The sequence below is a fragment of the Clinocottus analis genome, unplaced genomic scaffold (assembly GCF_023055335.1).
Source record: "Clinocottus analis isolate CAN_PGR_092001 unplaced genomic scaffold, fCliAna1.0.p SCAF_17, whole genome shotgun sequence".
In the NCBI taxonomy this organism is placed as follows: domain Eukaryota; kingdom Metazoa; phylum Chordata; class Actinopteri; order Perciformes; family Cottidae; genus Clinocottus; species Clinocottus analis.
In genome coordinates this window covers 17,887,305-17,905,911 of record NW_027175898.1, presented here as the reverse complement: position 1 = coordinate 17,905,911, position 18,607 = coordinate 17,887,305, and the positions used below count along the sequence as shown (strand labels likewise).

Here is an 18,607-nt window from a genome sequence, read left to right as displayed (position 1 = left end):
GATGTCTGTGGGAGAGAGAGACTCCACCTGCACGCCCACTCTGCTGCCAGCCAATCACAGGCCTGGACACACACACACACACACACACACACACACACACACACACACACACACACACACACACGCACACAGAGTTGCCATGGTAACTGCATCCTCGCTCTTTGCGTGCTGGAAAGTAAGAAAACACTGAGGAACTAAAATACTACCACTACTGTAGTACTGTATACATCACTACTGTAGTACTGTATACATCACTACTGTAGTACTGTGTACATCACTACTGTAGTACTGTATACATCACTACTGTAGTACTGTGTACATCACTACTGTAGTACTGTGTGTACCACTACTGTAGTACTGTGTACATCACTACTGTAGTACTGTGTGTACCACTACTGTAGTACTGTATACATCACCACTGTAGTACTGTGTACATCACTACTGTAGTACTGTGTACATCACTACTGTAGTACTGTGTACATCACTACTGTAGTACTGTGTGTACCACTACTGTAGTACTGTATACATCACTACTGTAGTACTGTGTGTACCACTACTGTAGTACTGTGTACATCACCACTGTAGTACTGTGTACATCACTACTGTAGTACTGTGTACATCACCACTGTAGTACTGTGTGTACCACTACTGTAGTACTGTGTACCACTACTGTAGTACTGTGTACATCACTACTGTAGTACTGTGTACATCACTACTGTAGTACTGTGTACCACTACTGTAGTACTGTGTACATCACCACTGTAGTACTGTGTGTACCACTACTGTAGTACTGTGTACCACTACTGTAGTACTGTGTACATCACTACTGTAGTACTGTGTACATCACCACTGTAGTACTGTGTACATCACTACTGTAGTACTGTGTACATCACCACTGTAGTACTGTGTGTACCACTACTGTAGTACTGTGTACCACTACTGTAGTACTGTGTACATCACTACTGTAGTACTGTGTACATCACCACTGTAGTACTGTGTACATCACTACTGTAGTACTGTGTACATCACCACTGTAGTACTGTGTGTACCACTACTGTAGTACTGTGTACCACTACTGTAGTACTGTGTACATCACTACTGTAGTACTGTGTACCACTACTGTAGTACTGTATACATCACTACTGTAGTACTGTGTACCACTACTGTAGTACTGTATACATCACTACTGTAGTACTGTATACATCACTACTGTAGTACTGTGTACATCACCACTGTAGTACTGTATACATCACTACTGTAGTACTGTGTGTACCACTACTGTAGTACTGTATACATCACTACTGTAGTACTGTGTGTACCACTACTGTAGTACTGTGTACATCACCACTGTAGTACTGTATACATCACTACTGTAGTACTGTGTGTACCACTACTGTAGTACTGTATACATCACTACTGTAGTACTGTGTACATCACCACTGTAGTACTGTGTACATCACTACTGTAGTACTGTGTGTACCACTACTGTAGTACTGTGTACCACTACTGTAGTACTGTATACATCACTACTGTAGTACTGTGTACATCACCACTGTAGTACTGTGTACATCACTACTGTAGTACTGTGTACATCACCACTGTAGTACTGTGTACATCACTACTGTAGTACTGTGTACATCACTACTGTAGTACTGTGTACATCACCACTGTAGTACTGTGTACCACTACTGTAGTACTGTGTACATCACCACTGTAGTACTGTGTGTACCACTACTGTAGTACTGTGTGTACCACCACTGTAGTACTGTGTACATCACTACTGTAGTACTGTGTACATCACCACTGTAGTACTGTGTACCACTACTGTAGTACTGTGTACATCACCACTGTAGTACTGTGTGTACCACTACTGTAGTACTGTGTGTACCACCACTGTAGTACTGTGTACATCACTACTGTAGTACTGTGTACATCACCACTGTAGTACTGTGTGTACCACCACTGTAGTACTGTGTACATCACCACTGTAGTACTGTGTACCACTACTGTAGTACTGTATACATCACTACTGTAGTACTGTGTACATCACTACTGTAGTACTGTATACATCACTACTGTAGTACTGTGTACCACTACTGTAGTACTGTGTACATCACCACTGTAGTACTGTGTACCACTACTGTAGTACTGTATACATCACTACTGTAGTACTGTGTACATCACTACTGTAGTACTGTGTACATCACTACTGTAGTACTGTGTACCACTACTGTAGTACTGTATACATCACCACTGTAGTACTGTGTACCACTACTGTAGTACTGTATACATCACTACTGTAGTACTGTGTGTACCACTACTGTAGTACTGTATACATCACCACTGTAGTACTGTGTACATCACTACTGTAGTACTGTGTACATCACTACTGTAGTACTGTGTACATCACTACTGTAGTACTGTGTGTACCACTACTGTAGTACTGTATACATCACTACTGTAGTACTGTGTGTACCACTACTGTAGTACTGTATACATCACTACTGTAGTACTGTGTACATCACTACTGTAGTACTGTGTACCACTACTGTAGTACTGTGTACATCACCACTGTAGTACTGTGTGTACCACTACTGTAGTACTGTGTACCACTACTGTAGTACTGTGTACATCACTACTGTAGTACTGTGTGTACCACTACTGTAGTACTGTGTACCACTACTGTAGTACTGTGTACATCACTACTGTAGTACTGTGTGTACCACTACTGTAGTACTGTATACATCACTACTGTAGTACTGTGTACATCACTACTGTAGTACTGTGTACCACTACTGTAGTACTGTGTACATCACCACTGTAGTACTGTGTGTACCACTACTGTAGTACTGTGTACCACTACTGTAGTACTGTGTACATCACTACTGTAGTACTGTGTACATCACCACTGTAGTACTGTGTACATCACTACTGTAGTACTGTGTACATCACCACTGTAGTACTGTGTGTACCACTACTGTAGTACTGTGTACCACTACTGTAGTACTGTGTACATCACTACTGTAGTACTGTGTACATCACCACTGTAGTACTGTGTACATCACTACTGTAGTACTGTGTACATCACCACTGTAGTACTGTGTGTACCACTACTGTAGTACTGTGTACCACTACTGTAGTACTGTGTACATCACTACTGTAGTACTGTGTACCACTACTGTAGTACTGTATACATCACTACTGTAGTACTGTATACATCACTACTGTAGTACTGTGTACCACTACTGTAGTACTGTATACATCACTACTGTAGTACTGTGTACATCACTACTGTAGTACTGTGTGTACCACTACTGTAGTACTGTATACATCACTACTGTAGTACTGTGTACCACTACTGTAGTACTGTATACATCACTACTGTAGTACTGTATACATCACTACTGTAGTACTGTGTACATCACCACTGTAGTACTGTATACATCACTACTGTAGTACTGTGTGTACCACTACTGTAGTACTGTATACATCACTACTGTAGTACTGTGTACATCACCACTGTAGTACTGTGTACATCACTACTGTAGTACTGTGTGTACCACTACTGTAGTACTGTGTACCACTACTGTAGTACTGTATACATCACTACTGTAGTACTGTGTACATCACCACTGTAGTACTGTGTACATCACTACTGTAGTACTGTGTACATCACCACTGTAGTACTGTGTACATCACTACTGTAGTACTGTATACATCACCACTGTAGTACTGTGTACATCACTACTGTAGTACTGTATACATCACTACTGTAGTACTGTGTGTACCACCACTGTAGTACTGTGTACATCACTACTGTAGTACTGTGTACATCACCACTGTAGTACTGTGTACCACTACTGTAGTACTGTGTACATCACCACTGTAGTACTGTGTGTACCACTACTGTAGTACTGTGTGTACCACCACTGTAGTACTGTGTACATCACTACTGTAGTACTGTGTACATCACCACTGTAGTACTGTGTACCACTACTGTAGTACTGTGTACATCACCACTGTAGTACTGTGTGTACCACTACTGTAGTACTGTGTGTACCACCACTGTAGTACTGTGTACATCACTACTGTAGTACTGTGTACATCACCACTGTAGTACTGTGTGTACCACCACTGTAGTACTGTATACATCACTACTGTAGTACTGTGTACCACCACTGTAGTACTGTGTACATCACCACTGTAGTACTGTGTACCACTACTGTAGTACTGTATACATCACTACTGTAGTACTGTGTACATCACTACTGTAGTACTGTATACATCACTACTGTAGTACTGTGTACATCACTACTGTAGTACTGTATACATCACTACTGTAGTACTGTGTACCACTACTGTAGTACTGTGTACATCACCACTGTAGTACTGTGTACCACTACTGTAGTACTGTATACATCACCACTGTAGTACTGTGTACCACTACTGTAGTACTGTATACATCACTACTGTAGTACTGTGTACATCACTACTGTAGTACTGTGTACATCACTACTGTAGTACTGTGTAAGTCAATCTCTTATAAGTTATTGTGTATATAGGAAATGGTCAAATATTTTTGTTCATTTGTTCATCCCCCAAACATCTATCTATCGATCGATCGATCCATATATATCTATATAGATATATATCTATATAGATATCTATATATCTATATATCTATATATCTATATAGATATATAGATCTATATATAGATCTATATATAGATCTATATAGATATAGATATATATATAGATATATATATAGATATATATATATCTATATATATATATCTATATATATATATCTATATATATATATATATAGATATATATATATATAGATATATATATATAGATATATATATATAGATATATATATATCTATCTATATATATAGATATATATATATAGATATATATATAGATATATAGATAGATATATATATATATATATATATATATATATATATATATATATATATATAGATAGATAGATAGATAGATAGATAGATAGATAGATAGATAGATAGATAGATAGATAGATAGATAGATATATATACACACATTATACACACACCGAGCTAGTAATTAGCATTAAAAGCAATATCTGTATTTCGGAAGTATACAACATGCTGTTTCCCTGCAAATGGTTGAGAGAGAGAGAGAGAGAGAGATTATATAACTTACTGATACCTCAGTCATGGTCTGGAGATAAGTATTTTATATCATATCATAGTCTAGAAGTATTTCATTCGTGTCTTTGCATCCTGTGGCCAGACGGACGACCTCGCTCTTCTTCTATTTTTAGGTTTGTTTGTCTCTGCGGAGATGAAGCTCGTTCTGTTTGTCTGTCACTCATTCTTTCTGCTTGGTTTGGATTCTCCTCCTCCTCCTCCTCCTCCTCCTCCTCCTCCTCCTCCTCCTCCTCCTCCTCCTCCTCCTCCTCCTCCTCCTCCTCCTCCTCCTCGTATTCATTATATTATCTGAAAAAAACTAAGATGGAGTCACACAAAGTTATGTGAATGAAACGTCAGCGCTGCGTTCCAGCTGCGTCTGGACTCCCTGGAGGTCCATCAATCAGAGGATCGGTGGTTGGAGCCCCGGCTCCTCCCGTCCAGGAGAATAGAAGCAATGAGAGTCACTGTGCTCATGTAATAAACTAATGAAGGGACTAAACTAACGAGCTCTGGTCCTTGAAACAAGAAGAAGAAGAGAGACACAGACTTTCTGACCACACAGATTTATTCACTCTGAGCAGAGCTCACCGATTGGTGCAAACATCACCTGACGAGATCCTCAAAGGTTGAGAGACACTGACGGTGAGGACCAGAGTCTACAGTCTGTATGCGGTCTGACCTCTGACCTTTTTTTTTTGCTTTAAAGAGTCAAAAGATTTGCAGATTAACAGGCCTGGACTGGTTCTTCGGGGTCCTGTACTGGTCCTGGAGGTTCAGGTTCAAGTTCTGGATTCAGGTTTCGGGTCTCTGCGATGAGTCGTTTGACACCGACCATCCATTGGCTTACTTCAGTCACATGATCGACCATCAGAGAGCGATGGACATCATCAGCTGAGTCCCAGTGACCAGACTGTAACTCTGAGAGACAGACAGGTGTTTAGAGACAGACAGGTGTTCAGAGACAGACAGGTGTTCAGAGACAGACAGGTGTTTAGAGACAGACAGGTGTTCAGAGACAGACAGGTGTTTAGAGACAGACAGGTGTTTAGAGACAGACAGGTGTTCAGAGACAGACAGGTGTTCAGAGACAGACAGGTGTTTAGAGACAGACAGGTGTTCAGAGACAGACAGGTGTTCAGAGACAGACAGGTGTTCAGAGACAGACAGGTGTTTAGAGACAGACAGGTGTTTAGAGACAGACAGGTGTTTAGAGACAGACAGATTACCTCGAGACAGAGTGTCCATGCGTCTCCTCACCGGTAGGCTCAGTCGACCTGACCTCCAGCTGTCCTCCAGGAGGCGGAGCCTCTTTGCCACATCACTACACACCTGGTCCTACACACAGAGGTCAAAGGTCACACAGCCAATCAGAGTTCAACCCACATAAGTCCAGGGAGCACTTCCTGTTTCACAGAAGCGTGTCGGTGCCCTAAGGCCGTTTCTCAGTATGAGTTCTTATCTGGACTTGTGCACTTGTGCTCTCGTGCACTTGTGCTCTCGTGCACTTGTGCTCTCGTGCACTTGTGCTCTCGTGCACTTGTGCTCTCGTGCACTTTTGCTCTCGTGCACTTGTGCTCTCGTATACTTCTGTACTATACAATTATTTTGATGAATTTTACAAAATAAAAGACTGATGCATTTTACAAAATAAAAGACTTTGATGAATTTTACAAAATAAAAGTCTTGAGTCTGTGTGAAGCGTTGAACTCACTTTAACGGTGCTCCTGCAGGCATCGAGCGCTCGGTTCAACACTAACACCACGGCCTCTACGTCCGGCTCGCTCTCTGATTGGCTGCCATCGGCTTTCTGGCTCCTCATTGGTCCCAGAAGGGTAGGGGGCGTGGCCACACAGCCAAGAGGAGGACGAGCTGCGGGAAGGAGGACCAGCTGTCAATCAGGCTTTCAATCAGAAAACTCTGTTCTTCTTTTGCTCTTTACCTGGGTGTAGAGGGGGCGGAGCAACACCACTTGGAGGCGGAGCCAGAGGATTCGTAAAGGGCGGGGTCATAGGTGGGTCTCCTGCACCTGAGGACCAATCAGAGACCAGATGTAATTATATATAATGAGAATATTCTCTTAATTCAGCAACCAACAAACTGTGTGTATGTATATGTATATATATATATATATATATATATATATATATATATATATATATATATATATATATATATACACACACACACACACACACACACACACACACACACCTCACCTGGGGGAGCGGCTCTCTGGTTCAGGAGGTTCCTCTGAGGCCCGCGGGTCTTCTGAAGGCCGTATGAGAACTGAGGGGGGTCGTTCCAACCCCGCTCCTGGTTTCCTAGGCAACACAGACAGACAGCTCATGAGACGATTCACAGCGGCCCCACCAGACCCCACCAGGCCCCACCAGGCCCCACCAGATCCCACCAGGCCCCACCAGGCCCCACCAGATCCCACCAGGCCCCACCAGGCCCCACCAGACCCCACCAGACCCCACCAGGCCCCACCAGATCCCACCAGGCCCCACCAGGCCCCACCAGATCCCACCAGGCCCCACCAGGCCCCACCAGATCCCACCAGGCCCCACCAGACCCCACCAGATCCCACCAGACCCCACCAGACCCCACCAGACCCCACCAGGCCCCACCAGATCCCACCAGGCCCCACCAGATCCCACCAGGCCCCACCAGGCCCCACCAGACCCCACCAGGCCCCACCAGATCCCACCAGGCCCCACCAGATCCCACCAGGCCCCACCAGGCCCCACCAGATCCCACCAGGCCCCACCTGACCCCACCAGACCCCACCAGACCCCACCAGGCCCCACCAGATCCCACCAGGCCCCACCAGGCCCCACCAGATCCCACCAGACCCCACCAGACCCCACCAGATCCCACCAGACCCCACCAGACCCCACCAGGCCCCACCAGATCCCACCAGGCCCCACCAGACCCCACCAGGCCCCACCAGATCCCACCAGGCCCCACCAGATCCCACCAGGCCCCACCTGACCCCACCTGATCCCACCAGGCCCCACCAGGCCCCACCTGATCCCACCAGGCCCCACCGGACCCCACCAGCCCTTTCTTTACAGATCTGGAGACAGATTAAAAACGTAATCTTCACTTAGCCAGAGACAGCTGGGCCGAGGAGCTAAAGAGCCTCAACAGGTGAGCTAACGATGCTAAAGAGCCTCAACAGGTGAGCTAACGATGCTAAAGAGCCTCAACAGGTGAGCTAACGATGCTAAAGAGCCTCAACAGGGGAGCTAACGATGCTAAAGAGCCTCAACAGGGGAGCTAACGATGCTAAAGAGCCTCAACAGGTGAGCTAACCAGGCTAAAGGGGCTAAAGACTAAACCCTCAAAGTCTCAACTGTTTGCTTCCTGGCTCCTCGATGGTGGAATGAGCTCATTGACAGCTCCATGAACTAAAAACACATCTTTTCAGACTTCACCTTGATTAAAGAAAGTAGCACTTAAATGTCTCTGACTGATACAAGTGTGTAGTTTAACTTTATTGAAGAATTGTACTTTCTTGATTCTTGTTGTTCTGAGTTTATTCTCACGTTTGAATGCACTCATTGTAAGTCTCTTTGGATAAAAGCCTCAGCTAAATGAAACGTAAAGAGATCCATGTTTGGTTTCCTGGACCAGACACCGTCCTGACATGCGCACAGCTGCTCCACTGATAAAACAACAGGAACACTTCTAACAAACCTTATATTTCTACCTAAATAATTACTGTTTGGTAAAATACCGCTATGCCGAAATAAAAAAAAAACATGATACATTCATATTAGCCTTGTTTTTGTTTACAAAGTGATAAAGTATTCCCTTGAAGCTTAAGGGAACATTAACTTGACCGATTTCTGAACGCAGTCCGTTTGAGCCGTTGGGTGAATAACGCAGACAGGATGAAGTGCGGTGATTTCCTGCCGCTGCTCAGTGAACACAACTCACCTGGTTTAGTGTACAAGTCCTCCATGTTGAGCCGTGACGTCACCGCGTCTTCTTCCTGGTCACCAGGCATAAACAAGAACAGGACTTCCGCTCAGAATTTCAGAATAAGACGAATTTTTTAAGCTCAAAGTAAATCAGAAGTATTCTTGTTGTTATTGTGGAATATTGTTTGTGAATGTTTGATCTGGTCTCCGGGTTTCTGTGTCGTCATCTTCTGCTCAGGAAATAAAACATTAACACATGTTGTTTTATTTAGTTTAAATGCTGGAGAATTAAGTAGAACTGACAACTTTATTTATTAATATTCTATTTATTGAGTCATCTTTGAGTTAATACCAAACATCAATTAGTAAAAAACATAATCATGTAATGAGCGTTATTAATATCATTACATTAACATTAAACTTCAGTGTAAAACCTAAGTTTTACACTGAAGGTCGAGAGGGAGTGATGATATCATCAGGGGGAGGAGGAAGAAGAGGAGGAGGAGGAGAGAGAGAGAGAGTAAGAGGAGGAAAGAGAGAGAGGAGAGCAGCATCCTTCATCACAAAGGGAAGAGAGGAGGGACGAACGAGGAGAGCGAGAGACGCAGATAAAACAGAAGAAGACTGAAGGTGTCGTCTGAGAGGACGAGAGAGAGAGAGAGGCTTCAACTGTCTGCTATCTGTGTGTGTGTGTGTGTGTGTGTGTGTGTGTGTGTGTGTGTGTGTGTGTGTGTTTGGAGGGCGAGTCGCTGATTGGCCTGAACATGTTGGAAGGTGGAGCCACGATGGGCAAAGATTACATGTTGGCCATCCTTATAGTCAACTATGACGGTGAGACACACACACACACACACACACACACACACACACACACACACACACACACACACACGATGACAAGGGACATGGTAAGATAAACATCAAGACCTTCATTTGCACGTAGTCATAGCCGAGCTCTCCTCCAGCACGTAGTCATAGCCGAGCTCTCCTCCAGCACGTAGTCATAGCCCAGCTCTCCTCCAGCACGTAGTCATAGCCCAGCTCTCCTCCTGCTCTCAGGGTTTATTAATAATCGTCTCATCTTTCATCTCTTTCCAGTTTGACCTCAGTAACATCTCACTGAGACCATGATGTAATACACACACACACACACACACACACACACACACACACACACACACACACACTCAGCTGTTTGTGTGTTTGCAGACAACGTCTGGACAGACCAGAACCTCCAGCTGGACCCGGACCTCCCGTCCGGCTGGAGGACCATCAGAGGATCTACTGGAACGTTCTACTGGCACGTTCCCACAGGGGCCACGCAGTGGGAACACCCCCGCCTCAGTGGGCCGGCCCAGCTGCTCCACACACAGGTCAGTGCTAACCTGGTTAACGGCTCCATGCCGCTGGTTAGAGAGACAACTAGTCAGTAAAGTCAACTAGTTAGTTTGTAGCTCACATGATCAGGTTGCTTTTCTGGTCGTTCTCAGCAGGAAGAAGCTGAACAACAAAACAACGCAGTGAGACCAGCTGAGGCCAGGTACACACACACACGCACACGCACGCACACGCACGCACACGCACACGCACACACACACACACACACACACACACACACACTTATATGAATTGTGCTTTTTCATTCAGGTCTTCTTGGCATGAAGATTATCTCATGTACCATGATCCCAACTCCAAGGTAACAACAACAACAACAACAACAACAACAACAACAACGTTAGAGATGGAACCAACATCCTCCACATTTAGTTTGTATAGGGAGGACGTTTATAACACATAACTATAAACTCTCTCTCTCTCTCTCAGTGTTTTGCGGTGCGTTCTCTCGGCTGGCTGCAGGTGGAGGAGGACGATCTGTCTCCAGGTCGCAGCAGTCTTGCTGTCAGTAACGTCATCCAGCAGCTGTCTCACTGCAGCAGCCCCGAGCAGAGAGACAGGCAGGGCGCCTGGGGGGAGGTGAGACAGAAAGGGGGCGGGGCCTGTCTGTGTGTTAGCGTACTGACCTGTCTGTCTCTCTGCCTCTACCTACCTGTCTGTCCGCAGGGTCGGGAGATGATGCTGGTTCTGAAGAAAGACACCCTGACCCTGTTGGACCCGCGAGACCATACCCCCCTGCACCATCAACCAATCAGCAACATCCGTGTGTGGGGGGTGGGCTGCGACAACGGCAGGTTAGCCAATCAGAGGTCAATGAAAATGAGACAGAGGGGGACGAGTTAGGAAGAGCTCGGCAAACAGTTTCCCTCTGCTTCCAGTCTTTCTGCTAAGCTAGGCTAACAGTTTCCCTCTGCTTCCAGTCTTACTGCTAAGTTGGGCTAACAGTTTCCCGCTGCTTCCAGTCTTTGTGCTAAGCTAGGCTAACAGTTTGCCTCTGCTTCCAGTCTGTTTTTTATTAATTTAGTTCCTATCACAAAGACTGCAAGCAGAGGGAAAGCCATGCTAACAGCATGTTCCTGCATGCTAACAACTCACTTTTCAGTGTGTTTACCTGTTGGCACTAACGCTGTCACTCTCTCTCTTTCACACCTGGGCAGGGACAGGTGAACCTCTCTCTACCGTTACCTCTTTACCTCTTCATGCACCTCACAGCCTCCAGGGACACTCACTGCTGATCACATGACTATGAGTCCGTCAGCTGGTCGGCCACAACACTGTGTGTGTGTGTGTGTGTGTGTGTGTGTGTTGCCTTCAGGGACTTTGCGTTTGTGGCGGGCGATAAGGACAGCTGTGTGCTGAAGTGTCATGTGTTTCGCTGCGACGCTCCGGCTAAAGCTGTCGCGACGGCGCTGCACGAGATGTGCTTTAAGGTCAGTCTGTCAAACACAGCATTAGCTTAGCATGTTAGCTGAGCATGGCAGCTAACAGGTTTTCCTTTCCCCATAGATGATGTCAGAAAAGACACAGATGAGGCCGTCTCGCTCGCTCACGATGGAGAGCATCTCACCTGAAGACCTGCCCAGACAAGGTGACTCACCTGTTCTGTGACCTGACCTGTCGCTCTCTGATTGGCTCTCTGACTGGCTCTCTGACTGGCTCTCTGATTGGCTGTTGTTTCAGTGGAGTTTCTGGAGGCGGTGCGGCAGGAGGTCCAGAAGTTTGATGTCCAGTACATCGGTAACCTGCCGGTGTCCAGAGCGATGGGTAGGACCTGAACCCACCTGGACACACCTGACCACCTGAACACACCTGACCACACCTGACCACCTGGACACACCTGACCACCTGACCACCTGAACACACCTGACCACCTGGACACACCTGACCACCTGAACACAGCAACATGAAGTCTAGTTGTTGATCGTTGGGTAACTTGACGTGTCTTCGGCGGTGAGCGTCCCGTAAACAGTGATGTCACCAGGTGTTATGTGACGCAGGTATGGAGGTGTTGAACCGAGCGATAGAAAGCATCATGAACTCCAGCGACAGAGACGAGTGGCAGCCGGCCGTGCTCCACGTCACCGACAACATCCTGTCCCTGTGGCGGGGAGAGGTAAACCCTGTTAGTACACCTGAGGGCGTGGGGGGGTGCAGGGCGGAGCTCACTGTGTTCCTTTCTCTCATTGGATCCTGACAGGAAGGGGTGGAGCCTATCTGGGAGTGTCAGGTACGTTTCCTCACCTTCCTGGGCGTCGGCCACGACAACCACACCTTCGCCGTGATCGTGGACGGTGGCACACAGAGGTTCGAGTGTCACGTGTTCTGGTGCCAACCGGACGCTGGAGTCCTGTCTGAAGCGGTGCAGGCAGCGTGTATGGTGAGTATCACCTGGACAGGTATGGTGAATAGCGTGCTCTCCTTCAGAACTAGGAACTTGTGAGCACCTGAACTCTGCAGGTCTACGTGTTTAAACGCACTCCTTCCTGTACACCAGGTGCAGTATCAGAAGTGTCTGGTGGCTCAGACTCCTCCCCCGAGGACCAAGTTGTGGCGCGCGGCCTCGTCGAAGGTCAAGCGGGCGAACTCCATGGACGCCTTTCCGCCTCTCTCCTCCCGCCACCATGGGAACAGCAGCGGCAGCACAAGGAAGGGAATGCTGGCGCTCTTTGAGACTTTTCGTAAACAGGCTGCCACCTCACAATGAGGAGGCGGGGCCACCGGAGACAGGTGTCATCACCTCACAGTGAGGGGACGGGGCCAACGGAGACAGGTGTCATCATGCTCCTCCTCCAGGACTGTCTCCTCTTCTCTCGTCTCCTCTCGTTTCCTCTCCTCTCCTCGTCTCCTCTCGTTTTGCTCCTCTTGTTTCGTCTATCACCTCCTCATTTTGTCTCCTTTCGTCTCGTCTCCTCTCCGGTTGCCTCCTTTTGTCTGACGCTACTGGACCAGATTTTTTTCTGGTTAAACTCTCAGCAGCCGTTGGTTAGCTTAGCTTAGTTTTAAGGATGCTAACATGATGCTAATATGAAGCTAACGTGGTTTATTCGCGACCCGACCAGGAACCATGAGACCCGTGACTCGGTTCCCCGTCACACTCATGTTCTACTTCTCAGGATGATGGAGTCATAAATAATATCGTTGATTCATTTTCAAACTGAAGGGAACTCAGAGAAGAGCACTGCAGCGCGTCCTCCAGACCACGGCGCCTCTTCGTACTAACGAGCTCCAAGACAACAGAAACCAATGCGTGTTTTTCTACTCAACATGTGGTTATAGTAAATTATTGAGCAGGAATATTGAAATATATAAGATCCAAAAGCTACAAGAATTAAGTTAGAGGTTTAGGAGAAAAAAAAGCTTTGAGTTTTTAAGACACATTACAACTTTAAAAATAATATTATGACTTTCAAGGTTTGAAAGGTGCTTTGAACAGGCTGATGGGTCAGTGAACACACCACAGACTTGCTTTTAAACAGATGAACACTCCTGATTGGCTGGAGCAACTGTAGATAGAAGCTTTGTGTTCAATGTCAGTCGGGGAATCTCAGTGTCTTCATGTCTGAAACACTCAAAACAAACCGATGTCATCTAGAAATGAACCAAAAATAAACAAGTTACTGAGTTCTGACGAGTTTAGTTTTTTTTCCTGTTTTAAAGTAGATGCTAACATTCAACATGAAGATTAGATTGGAATTAGATGGAATAATTATGGACTTTGAAAATGTTGTAAAGATTTAAAGTTGAAGTAAGAATAGTCAAATACACTCTACAGCTTAAATATCAAAACTAGCTAAAAATAAGTGTATAATTCTGTATTTAAAATGAGCGAACTTCAGTTTTTCAAACTTGGTTTTAATAATGGACAGAAAGTCTTAAATTAGTTTATAAAGTAAGATTTGTTAAATTTAACCAGTTTTATCAGAGTCACCAGGATTCTCTCTTCAGGTGTGTGGTGGCTCTTAAAAGAGCCGTTGTTGTCGTCGCGGGTCGGGCCTCTACTTCTTGGTGGCCTTCTCGGTCTTCTTGGGCAGCAGCACCGCCTGGATGTTGGGCAGCACGCCGCCCTGAGCGATGGTGACGCCGCCCAGCAGCTTGTTGAGCTCCTCGTCGTTGCGGACGGCCAGCTGCAGGTGACGGGGGATGATCCTGGTCTTCTTGTTGTCGCGGGCAGCGTTCCCGGCCAGCTCCAGGATCTCAGCGGTCAGGTACTCCAGCACCGCCGCCAGGTACACCGGAGCTCCGGCGCCGACGCGCTGGGCGTAGTTACCCTTCCTCAAGTGTCTGTGGACACGGCCCACGGGGAACTGGAGCCCGGCCCTGGAGGACCTGGTCTTGGCCTTCGCTCTAGTCTTACCGGCTCCCTTTCCACGTCCAGACATGTTGTACTTGTTGCTTTCTCAGTAACTCACAGAGAAGAATGTCTTCCTGACGGCGACGAAGAGCTTATTTACAACCACGCTGCTCTCTGATTGGTCAGAGAGAGCGTAGCTACGATCGTCCAATCACGAACGAGAGGGCCAAGTTCTGACGTTAACGGTAATAGTTTAAAAATAAAAAACAAGGCTTCCGCTTTATATTACTCCTTTAAAATAAACATAACGATTACACCGAAAGTTAATGAAAGCCATCACAGATTGCTCACTTTGTTATAAATTACTATCCTTTAAATTACTTAGATCTTGCAAACACTAAACATGAAGAAAAAGTTTTACCACCGCAATGAGTTGAGGATCCAGGACGTATTGGAGGAAGTGAACCTACGTCACTATAAACAGATACAAGCAGACGAAAAGATCACCAAAACAACCACGATAACTTCAAACTAATTTAAATACAGTAGAAATTAAGACGTGGAAACAAACGCCCCAAAACAAAGGTTAAAATTATAAAATAAGAGAGGATTCAGACTTAGGCTGTCCTATGGCAGATATTTAATTAATTAATATTTGGGATATAGAAAAGTTGATTTAATGATCATTTAATAAATGCTCTGTAACGGACTCAGTGACAAGTAAAGTGTTGTGATTTCTGGGTTCAGTGAACGTCTCATGAGCTGTGCAGCCCGTCAGTCATTGCAGCTGCCTGTGAGCGGCAGTGTGTGTGCATGTTTAGTCGTTAAAGTGATGCTTACTCCAAATAACAACAATATTTAGTTTGTTCATTCGCTTTAAAGATACACTAAATTAAGGGGTTTATGGATTAATCACGTACCAATTCAATAAATTAAAAGCATGGTAGTTAATCCTAAACGCAAAATCTCGTTGTAAATTAAAGAGTCTAATTAAATTAGTGCAGTAAAATTAGTACCCGCAGCTCATCAGAGAAGTTTGTGGCTCTTAAAAGAGCCGTTGGGGGTTCACTAGGGTCGGGTCAGTCTAAGCTCGCTCCCCGCGGATGCGGCGGGCCAGCTGGATGTCTTTGGGCATGATGGTGACCCTCTTGGCGTGGATGGCGCACAGGTTGGTGTCCTCGAACAGGCCGACCAGGTAAGCCTCGCTGGACTCCTGCAGCGCCATGACGGCGGAGCTCTGGAAGCGCAGGTCGGTCTTGAAGTCCTGAGCGATCTCCCTCACCAGGCGCTGGAAGGGCAGCTTGCGGATCAGCAGCTCGGTGGACTTCTGGTAGCGGCGGATCTCCCTCAGAGCCACGGTACCGGGCCTGTAACGGTGGGGCTTCTTCACTCCGCCGGTGGCCGGGGCGCTCTTACGGGCAGCTTTGGTCGCCAGCTGCTTCCTGGGAGCTTTTCCTCCGGTGGACTTACGGGCGGTCTGCTTGGTTCTGGCCATTGTAGTTTATGTGGTCTGCTGCTACGCGCTTACAGAACGACAAGTAATGCCGTCTGAGCGCCAACAGACGCCTTATAAAGGAGCTGCCGGAGTCAGGGCGGCGCTGATTGGTCAGAGCGGGGAGACACGTGGGCTGTAGCTGCGCTGCGATTGGACCAAAGGAATTCAAAGTAAACCCGTAAACAAAGCGACTGGATAACATAATGAATGAAAGACAACAAGAAGTGAAAAGTTCAGACTGTGAATGCTGCATATATTAAATTATATTTTTATATTTACACGTTCCTGAATGAAGAGAAACTGGATTTAATCATTTAAATTCAGTTTCCTGATTGCATTCATGTTCATGGCAACATGCTTCTATACTTGAATACTAAACTAACATAAAGCCAACAGAACAAATGTGCTTTACTTAAATACTGTCATTACATTATATTTGTTATCCATGTTTTACGGTTAGACATGAACAGAATAATTATTACTGATTATCAAACCACTGGTAAAATACTTCATTATACTTTCAATGTGTTGGTTAGTGATACCTGCTCATGTCAAGTCACATAAATAAGCAAATCAATAATTTGTTTCAATTTCATCAGCAGATCCATTAATCTTTTTGGTTAAGGGGCTTCAAAGCTGAATAATTACATGTATAAACCAAAGCACTGTAATTAACAGCATATATTAATTATATAATCATGACTAATTTCAAACTAAATACGGATACAAAGAGGAAGAGCTCTTCGTGGATGTGTGTGGCTCTTAAAAGAGCCGTTTGGTGCACTAGTGCTGCGGGAGGACCCGCTTCACTTTTTCGCTGCAGCAGTCCTCTTTGCGGGCGCCTTTCTTGCCGGTGCCTTTTTCAGAGTCATCTTCTTGGGGGCAGCCTTCTTAGGGGCAGACTTCTTAGGGGCAGACTTCTTAGGGGTGGTCTTCTTGATGGCCGCCTTCCTGGGGGCCGCCTTCTTGGGGGCCGCCTTCTTAACGGCTTTCTTCGGAGACTTCTTCACCACTTTCTTCGCCTTCTTAACCGGCGATTTGGCGGCGGTCTTCTTTACCACTTTCTTCTTCTCCGCTTTGGCGGCTTTGGGGGCCGCGAGCTTGAAAGAGCCGGAGGCCCCTGACCCGGTCGTCCGGACCACAGCCCCGCTGGCCACCACTTTATTCACCGCGGTCACAATTCGACCCCTGGCTGAGGCAACGTCGACGCCATTGGCGCCGAGCGCCTTCTTGATGCAACTGAGAGACATCCCCTTCCGCGCGCTGGACTGGCTCAAGACGTCAATGATCTGCTTTTTGAGGGTCGCTCCCCCCTTGGTGGCCGTCTTCCCCTTCGCGGCTGTGGCGGCGACCTTCTGGGCCTTCGCCACTTTAGCGGCTTTGGCTGCTTTAGTGGCTTTCGGGGCATTTGCGGCCGCCGGCGGAGCTGCTGGAGGTTCTTCTGCCATCTTTGCTGTCAGTGAGTTTGTGTCGGTTAGACAAAAGGGAGGCGGCTCTTATAAAGCACATGAGAACCGTAGAGAGTCAACCGGCACTGCCGCTCCGCCGAGCTGCTGAAACATGGCGACGCTTGTGTTTTCTCTTCCACCGTTTGGGGGATAAAATCCACACGAGGCGTTTCTGAACACAGCCGTTGTACCCTGAAGATGTTTTATTTACCTTTTTAATGTAAAGTGTGCAACAATTCAAACACTCATAATACAACATATATATGTTGTAAAGGTCAGACTTTGTAATTTCTGTATTAATATTAGGTCTTGTCAGGTTTGTTCTTTTTCACAGTTAAAAAAAAATCTTACAAATATTTAATGTCAGTGTCTCCACTGTGTGGAAATTATAGAAGATAAAAGATGCAAAGTCCCTGAGGGTTTATTTGTCACTTTGTGGAGTCTGACAGACATGTTGAGTCCTTTATATTAAACCAATAATATATTCAACTGCATTATTGAAGTAAGTTTCTCATCTGCATGTCTTCACAGATGGAACATGTTCTACACTCGTCTTGTGCTTTTGGCCGTGAGACACAGGTTTGAATCAAGTCCAAGAAATCAAAGCTAATAACCAGAATTAAATCTCACATTTATATGCAGAACCATCATGTTCAAGGGTTCTACAACATTGAGTCATTAAGTACATTAATTTTGTCCACACGTTCATGAAACGATTTTTTAAACTGAAATTATTCAGAATTTAATATATAATCCCTGACTTGTTAACATAATTAAATTATATTATATTAATGGCTCTTCTTGGAGCATGACAAACAGGGGAACCCTCTCAGTAGAGCTGGTGCTGGCTCTTAAAAGAGCCGTTGGTTG

The 18,607-nt window shown here is 45.8% G+C and overlaps 6 protein-coding genes across 8 annotated transcripts in view; 1 reads left to right on the top strand and 5 right to left on the bottom strand.

Moving 5' to 3' along the window:
* Window positions 1–5,726: 5,726 nt before the first annotated feature.
* Window positions 5,727–9,174, bottom strand: sra1 (steroid receptor RNA activator 1). The gene is made up of 6 exons (XM_068579685.1): window positions 9,125–9,174; window positions 7,396–7,500; window positions 7,119–7,205; window positions 6,891–7,048; window positions 6,406–6,514; window positions 5,727–6,097 (listed from the first exon to the last, which is right to left on the bottom strand). The coding sequence occupies exons 1-6, from the start codon at window positions 9,147–9,149 to the stop codon at window positions 5,904–5,906; spliced, it is 678 nt and encodes a 225-aa protein (XP_068435786.1). The 5' UTR covers window positions 9,150–9,174; the 3' UTR covers window positions 5,727–5,903.
* apbb3 (amyloid beta (A4) precursor protein-binding, family B, member 3) lies at window positions 8,164–14,131 on the top strand. 3 transcript variants are annotated; one of them, XM_068579683.1, is made up of 13 exons: window positions 8,164–8,332; window positions 9,849–9,939; window positions 10,318–10,481; window positions 10,599–10,648; window positions 10,756–10,804; window positions 10,933–11,082; window positions 11,170–11,297; window positions 11,819–11,933; window positions 12,010–12,091; window positions 12,184–12,267; window positions 12,501–12,616; window positions 12,701–12,880; window positions 12,998–14,131. In XM_068579683.1, exons 2-13 carry the CDS (start codon window positions 9,873–9,875, stop codon window positions 13,205–13,207), a joined length of 1,395 nt encoding a protein of 464 aa, XP_068435784.1. In that variant the 5' UTR covers window positions 8,164–8,332; window positions 9,849–9,872; the 3' UTR covers window positions 13,208–14,131. The 3 variants fall into 3 exon arrangements, with proteins under 3 accessions (XP_068435784.1, XP_068435782.1, XP_068435783.1); XM_068579681.1 differs by lacking the exon at window positions 8,164–8,332 and adding an exon at window positions 8,469–8,487 and having other exon boundaries at window positions 10,602–10,648; XM_068579682.1 differs by lacking the exon at window positions 8,164–8,332 and having other exon boundaries at window positions 9,623–9,939.
* Window positions 14,132–14,334: 203 nt separating this feature from the next.
* LOC137787347 (histone H2A.J-like) overlaps window positions 14,335–18,607 on the bottom strand; it is a 6,041-nt gene continuing 1,768 nt past the window's right edge. The window contains exon 2 of the mRNA XM_068579688.1: window positions 14,335–14,895. Coding sequence (XP_068435789.1) covers window positions 14,499–14,895 — 397 coding nt within the window. The 3' untranslated portion in view covers window positions 14,335–14,498. The remainder of the gene's footprint in view (window positions 14,896–18,607) is intronic.
* LOC137787346 (histone H3) lies at window positions 15,455–16,338 on the bottom strand. The gene has a single exon (XM_068579687.1). The coding sequence runs from the start codon at window positions 16,287–16,289 to the stop codon at window positions 15,879–15,881; it is 411 nt and encodes a 136-aa protein (XP_068435788.1). The 5' UTR covers window positions 16,290–16,338; the 3' UTR covers window positions 15,455–15,878.
* LOC137788018 (histone H1.11R-like) lies at window positions 16,929–17,743 on the bottom strand. Its single transcript, XM_068580821.1, has one exon. It carries the CDS (start codon window positions 17,735–17,737, stop codon window positions 17,096–17,098), a length of 642 nt encoding a protein of 213 aa, XP_068436922.1. The 5' UTR covers window positions 17,738–17,743; the 3' UTR covers window positions 16,929–17,095.
* LOC137787603 (histone H2B-like) overlaps window positions 18,352–18,607 on the bottom strand; it is a 675-nt gene continuing 419 nt past the window's right edge. Inside the window, exon 1 of the mRNA XM_068580222.1 lies at window positions 18,352–18,607. This exon is cut by the window's right edge and continues 419 nt beyond it. The gene's annotated coding sequence lies outside the window, so the exon portion shown is untranslated.